The 7,089-nt window shown below is 40.0% G+C and overlaps 1 protein-coding gene across 1 annotated transcript in view; it reads right to left on the minus strand.

Annotated features, from left to right (window-relative positions):
- Positions 1-6,955, minus strand: part of LOC104963986 (disintegrin and metalloproteinase domain-containing protein 19) — a 22,355-nt gene extending 15,400 nt beyond the window's left edge. Inside the window, exons 1-2 of the mRNA XM_010792684.1 lie at positions 6,215-6,955; positions 4,330-4,438 (exon numbers count right to left, since the gene is read on the minus strand). Of these exons, the coding sequence (XP_010790986.1) occupies positions 4,330-4,438; positions 6,215-6,392 (287 nt within the window). The 5' untranslated portion in view covers positions 6,393-6,955. The remainder of the gene's footprint in view (positions 1-4,329; positions 4,439-6,214) is intronic.
- Positions 6,956-7,089: the final 134 nt, after the last annotated feature.

A 7,089-nucleotide genomic window follows, 5' to 3' on the forward strand; every position in this document is an offset into this window, starting at 1 on the left:
CATACCCCTTCTGACGACTAGACTGCGACAGGTCTCCTGGGCAGTACTGTCACGGAGGTAGTCCTCCATGTCTGTGTTTTTCCTTTCAAAGAGTTTCTCGGTTCGGGACAAGTGCTCTCACGTCAAAGTTCGTGTAGGTGTTTTTCAGACAACCTTCCCCCTTTACACCGTCCTTTGCGACGTGTTGGGTCTCTTACTGGGCGTCCGGAATTGTGTAACACTTCTTCTCAGCGAAGGTCTTAAACCCCTCGGAAGTTTCTGTCACCTTGTACTTGAACCTCAGGTCCATAGTTTTCAGTGACAAGTACTCTGCACAGGCCCTTTACCCGATGTTATCGGCTAAGGTACCAGTTCGTGAAGACTTGAGTTCTGTTGCCTTCTGCGCAGACTGAACCCGATTCCTTTTCTTCGTGACCTTTCAAACGTGTCACCAGGTTTCAAGGGAGAAAGGCTGCTTTCGTTCAAAACATAAATAAACCTTCAGTACCGCGGTCTCGACCTCTTTCCGACCTCTCCCTCGTTTCTTAGGTTCAACGACTTAGGTCACACTTCAAGGGGTGTCAGTCGCTACCAAAACCCTGGTACAAGTCGACGACCACAACAGGTGACACAAAGTAGTTCGGGTCTCATTTACGTCTACACATGGTTCTCTAAAATCTCGGATGTCACGAAGGCAGCCGACCTTTTCGGATACTCTACTCCTTACAGTAAAAGGTACGTACTAGACCGTTGGACGGGTGTCCGTTTGGTGGTCATTGACCACATGACTCCGCGCTCACCGTAATGACAGAGCCTAACCGGACGTTTAACGGGACTGGACTTGGGGTATCTCTTTATACACCCCATACACTTCTTCTTCGACTTTCTGTGGTTTAGGTCTGGGTTGTACGATTACTCGATTTCCGGCGATACTTCGTAGGACCCGCGGTAAGGTATTGTGGAGTCGTTACGGGTCGGACTAACGGAGGTAACGTGCAGCGTAACTACGTCATTAGGCACGTTTTCCTAAGGGTTGGTTCATGACTCCACGTAATTACCTGTAAAAGTTTACCAACCTAACCAAAACGGCAATATTTTAGAAAAAAAAAATGAACCAGACTCTTCGTAAGATTAAAAAACTCTACCTAAAAACTCAAAGAATTCGACATCGGTATTAGTCGTTATATCTTTATTATTTCCGAACGTTATAAAGTCAACTAAACATTACTTAGGCTTACATACTTAAAAAACAAAAAAAATTAACGTAATGTCTTTTATTTCTTGAAATTAGTGTTATAACATTAAAAGACTCTGTCAGGACTACATTGAATAAAATCAAAACAACAAGTAAATGTAGTGAAGTAGTCCGTTAAAAATAAAATTTATAGTCACAGAGGTTTTCGTACGTGGATCATTACTTACACGGTTTTAGAGGTGAAGCAAGGTGACGGGGTCACTGAACTTATAGAACCCAAGACGGTGGGAAGTACGTCTAGATCTAGGGAGGCGAAGTCGCAGCCCGAGGACTAGTCGGACAGCCCACACGAGAAAGGGGTATCTACTGTCGCGCGACGTGTAATAGCGAATGTTTGATCGATTCATCGATCTTACATAAGTAAGAATTGCATCACGAAAATAGTTTCATAACTTAAATGAATTAGATTTACCTTGTTGTAAAATTTAATATTATTGAATGTAATACCGCAATACTTGGAAGAAGAACCCACAACACAGGTTTATTTCAATACAGACGAAGTTGAACGACAACAACGAAACAGTCCGTCAAAGGCAGTCGAGACTTTTACTGTCGAAAGGCGCTACACCGAGCTTTCAAAGCGGTCAGTTTCACATAATTTCAAAATAAAGGCCTGGTTTTAATATTTTCACGGTCAGTTGTCCAGAAGGAAACGATAAATAACTCGAAATTTGTTACTTCTGTGCTGAGATATATTTTATTATTATTTTATGTGCCTCGGAGAAGAAAAAGGGAGTGAGTAGAAGCTGTCGCAGTCACAGACAGAGTACGCCGTCGCTAGGTGTTTTCTCACTTGTGTTTTGTCTTTTTTTATTAAATATAGATTAAATCCAAATCTCTTTATATTCGTTTTACTAGACTTACTTCACCACAAAAACGAGGCAAGTGGCGACACTACCTCGACGTCCACTCGTCCTCGACGCACCAGAGGCAGGACCAGTCTAATATGAAGTGGGAGCAAATACAGGTATAGCTCTTTTCTATTTATATAGACTTAAGTCACACGTCAAATGAAACCTGCGCCCCCACTCGTCGCTCCACCCCTCTCCGCCCTGATAACGTAGTAAGTAATATCATTTTACTAGCATATCCGCGTGTGTGCCTCGGTAACCTGGGGGGTCTCGCAACACATACGCAAGATAGGTGGAACCACTGGGCAATGACAAAGGCGTTCAACAAATGACAGGATAAGCCCAGCAGAGGCACACCGGTTGCAGTCATAGCTGTGATTTGTCATTGCGATTTGTTGGCAAAAGCAGGAGCACCCGGCCCCGGATTCTACTCATATACACCCCGCATGTTATTTCCAAAATAGTAAAAGTTTTCAAGTCTATAGGACCGACTATCATAACAGGAAAAATAGAGTTCGATTATATTAACTGACATAACAAACTAGTTATAATTTCATTTATTAGTATGCTGCTGACCTAAATTAGAGTTAATTAGTCGGAGTAATTGTAAGTTTCTCTGAACTCTGTTGTTTGTCGTTTTGTCTTTGTTGTGTTGTCTAGTTGTTCTGAATTTTGGTCATTTGCTGGTATTTAGTTGACTATATTTCGGAATTTTAGGGCCACCTTACGCTCTGAGTCCCCTTCTATTAAATATCTCATTTTACTCTCTCCGCTCCATCAAGCCTTTTTCGAGGTTGTAATCTAGAGTATTTTTTGTTTTTTTGTCTTTTTGGATAAAAATATCTGTCTCAAGGTTGTATTATCCTTTTGTTCTTCTTGTTCTCACGTAGATAGTATACACTTATGTGTTTTTTCTCGTACAGACTTAACTTAAACCTCGTCGTACTGTTTTCCGTCTTTACAGAAGTTTGAATGTGTGTGTGTTTAGCGGTTTCAAAGATACCAACCTCTCCTGTGCAAAATTAATTGACCGTATGTTCCTGAAGGGAAAATCGGAGTTACAACTCTATACTTTAGAACTGTTTACTGAACCAAGCTGAGTGTTTTTCAAGGCTCAGGAAACCCTTGCAGGTGTTTCGAGTTAATTAGACGATTCAAGTGATTCGTTGAACACCCTACTAGTATACTTTTTCATGATATTCTAATATTTAGAGATAGGATATTTGAGTTTTCTTAAGCTGTATGCCATAATCAGCAATATTAAAATAATAAAAGGCTTGCAATATTTCAGTTGATTTGTAATGAATCCAGAATGTATGACATTTTTGTTTTTTTAATTGCATTACAGAAAATAAAGAACTTTATCACAATATTCTAATTTTCTGAGACAGTCCTGTATGTGTTATTGGCTATGGTAGTTTATTGGTATGTTCAATTATTTGATTATTAAAATGTAAAACGATCTTTTTCATATGGGTGTTTAGAGTTAGATCTAGTCTCTAGTCATTGTGTGCTCAAAGTGCACCAGATTGAAGCATTTTATATTAAAATGTAAAAACAAATCTTCCCGGGGGGGCATACCCCCGGACCCCCCTAGAGGATGTGATGTCCAACCACCAATTATGTTCATACAATACTGAATACATTTGAAGCCTTTAATGATGTATGTGTCTTTCTTGTGCTGGCAGACAAATAGAAACATAATGGCGGGAAGCACTTCGCACGCGCACACACTTAAAATGTCCACGCGCGCCGCGCTCACATTTTGCTGGGCCCGCGTGCCTTAGCACCGCTGCTATGACTCCATCCTAGGGGAAACACTGAAAATGTATTGCAAACAATGTAATTAACATTTTAAAGAAAGTAGGACAGGTACATTTTGTAGTCGGGGAAGCCATTATTTCAAACGGAGCGGTGCGGGAGGATGACAATGTTAAAGGGCGCTCGACGAACCTCAGACAGTGAAAATCAGTGTATAAAAACTGAATTGAAATACTTTCTAGTCACATGCTAAATGTAAGGTATCATTTATTTCAGAATCAGAAAGCCTTTATTCCTCCCACAGTGGGGAAATATTACATTTGTTCAATCTACTTTCAATGCACTATTATAAATTACACCATCTTTTCCACCTATGTCCTTTTTGCAATACTTTGAATAAATTCAAAATTGTTAGAATTCTTACTTTAGCAGTTGTTTGTTGTTGCATAGATCGAAAGTGTGTATGGAAACAGCATCTCCTACCTTTTCTGACACTTCATATAGTTGCCATGTTCATCTTTCCCACAGTTCCCAAAAGCGTTCCCTGCTGCATTGACATCTTCGAAGCAGGCATCATGGGCCGGGCGGGCTCCTGGAACACAACATATCCCATCAGGCCTCTGGGCTCTCTTGTACTAACCCAGGTCAACAATGTTAGACATAGACAATAATGTTAAACTCCTGCAAACAGATGGACAGATCCTGCTGCTTGTCTGCAGATGTTATGGTGAAGATAACAGTCTAAACCCTCCTGCAGCTACAGTCAGAGATAAGAGATCTGTGACAAATGTGATATTCTAAGAAAAAGAGTCAGACGAAAAAGCCTATATCAGTTTCACCCACTACATGTGGAATCATGCTTAGCTCACAGTGCCATTAACAGATCTAAAACATGGGAACCCCGGTATGAGGACAGGAGTTTTAGACACTGTGTTCAGTCTCTGCACCAGCTGTTTGCCAAATCTCACTTCTTAAAAACAACAAAGTCTCATTTATGATTTCTTATTCTACATGTGACAGCTTTTGAGTTGTGTATAGCAGTTTCTTCCTACAGCACGCAGATGTTGTTCAAGTAAGGCTAAACACATAGCTGCCAGTTTTCATTTGAATACTACACCTAGCTAAAATAAAAACAGTCCCTCACGGTGACATTAATGTGGGTGAGCTAGTCTTAATTAAACTGACTTAATAACAGAAACACATCTCTGTAGAAGCCAATTAACTTCAACAGCACCACAAACTAAAAATGTCCAAATTGACAAGAAACTGTTGTTGTAAGTAAATAATCAAATGATGTACTTTTCATAGCTGATTTTATTTCAACTGGATAATTAATGATTGTATAAGTTACCACATTCCTACCAAAGTAATACAATCTATGTTAAAGAAAAGCTAATTTTGGACTTTGTTAAAAATAATGAAATAATGCAGTACAATGAAATAGGATGACACACATTAATGTCAAAATGTCTTCCTGTTGTGCTCGGTCTGGCTGCTGTTCTAACACTGTCATGCTTGTCAATGCAGCCTTCCTGTCGAAAAGGAAAAAGAGCTAACCCTTGTAGCTTTGATGAGTGTTTATTTTTGACAAACTGCTGTTATTCAGTGTGATAACAAACTCTGACATACAGTGAGGTGTTACTGCTGTGAAATCTGTGAGCAGAAACTGGCTCCAGGTGGTTTAACTGTAACAAAAATAAAAGTAGAACCTCCGTTGGTGAACCCCTGATTTCAGAGTGTTTCAGGCTTCACACTGATCTGATAGTTTGCCCGCTCATAGAGTCTCTTGATTGATTATCTTTCAACCCTGTTGAGGCTTCTCATGTGCAATAATTATTGAACAGTTTGATTAATTCTATGATGTATTTATCTCTTTTTGGAGCATATCACTAGCCAATTATTGAAGTTGGTATACTTGCCTTTGTTATCTCCTAAATTGAATGTTCAACTGAGAGTGTATTGGTTTGTCAATTAAAATGTTCATGTTCTGCATTGTTAGAATAATTGTGTTCAGATATCCTACAACTTTTAACTGGTTCTATGTATACCAATTAAAAAATACAAGCTGTCCAGTACCAATTATCCAGCGTCCAGAATTAATCAAAATCAGCACAGCGAGGTTACCATTGTGGCCACTTTCTGGTTTCAACTCACATTTTAGATCTTGAACATGTCAGAAATGGATTTGGTACCTCCTTAACCCCTTAAATCACTCCAAATAGCCCAAATCGGTCATGCTCATTGTGTCCTATTATCCAACATATGCAGGATAGCATGCAGCAGTTTCTGTGCTGTGGACTCTACTATACATTTATAAGATAAACTTTGGGGTACTCAACATTTCTGTGTGGTAATTGGCTGTTCTCACCGTAGCCCCACAGCTGCAGGCACTGCTGCTGGTGGGTGAGGCACATGCCGGTGTAGCAGTAGGCCACTCCGTACTGGCAGGAGGATCCGTCCAGCAGGTACACGTTGGAGGGGCAGTAGGGGGAGGCCCCGGTGCAGTACTCAGGCAGGTCACAGGCCCCCGCGGGCTCCCGGCACATGGTCCCTGACTGCTTCAGCTGGCAGAGACAGGGAGCAAACGGTGAGGGTTGTTCTTTGAAAGCTGCACAGCTCTTCCACTTAAATTCTAAAATACATATTCACACTCATTGTTGTTCTCTAGATTAAACGTTTTTTTGGAATTCCTTCCAGTGAAGAAGAGAAATCCATCATATGTTATTCAGTTATAAAGATCTACTGTTGGAGCTTCCGAACTACCTCACCTCTCCTCTCTCATATTACTCTATTCATTTTCTTCTTTGAGTCTTGCACTGACTCACTGGGAGATTTTAGCTTTAGTTATTTTAGGGTTGTTACGCTTGTTCATTCTGTTGTGTTGTTTCTGTTCTGCTGTTGTTGTTTTCAAATCTCTTATGAATGTTAATGAGGCTGACTGATTAAATTGAGATTAAATAAGTATTTAAAAACGGAAAATGTTATTTAGTCGTCTATGATCATTTCCTTCAATGATGGAAACAATAGAATCAATTATATTATACTTGAGAGAAAAAGGACTATACTATCATCAGATATCTGAAGTTTTGAAAATGATAAACCTTTATTGTAGTGGTATTGTAAACCCACATATACTCATTCTTAGTTTGAAGGTGCCTCATCAACACATTTTGGGGGAGAAAAGTCTGCTAACTGCCTTATCACACACACACACACACACGCACACACACACACACACACACA

The sequence above is a fragment of the Notothenia coriiceps genome, unplaced genomic scaffold (genome assembly GCF_000735185.1).
Source record: "Notothenia coriiceps isolate Sejong01 unplaced genomic scaffold, NC01 NC01_scaffold00036517, whole genome shotgun sequence".
Classification (NCBI taxonomy): Eukaryota; Metazoa; Chordata; class Actinopteri; order Perciformes; family Nototheniidae; genus Notothenia; species Notothenia coriiceps.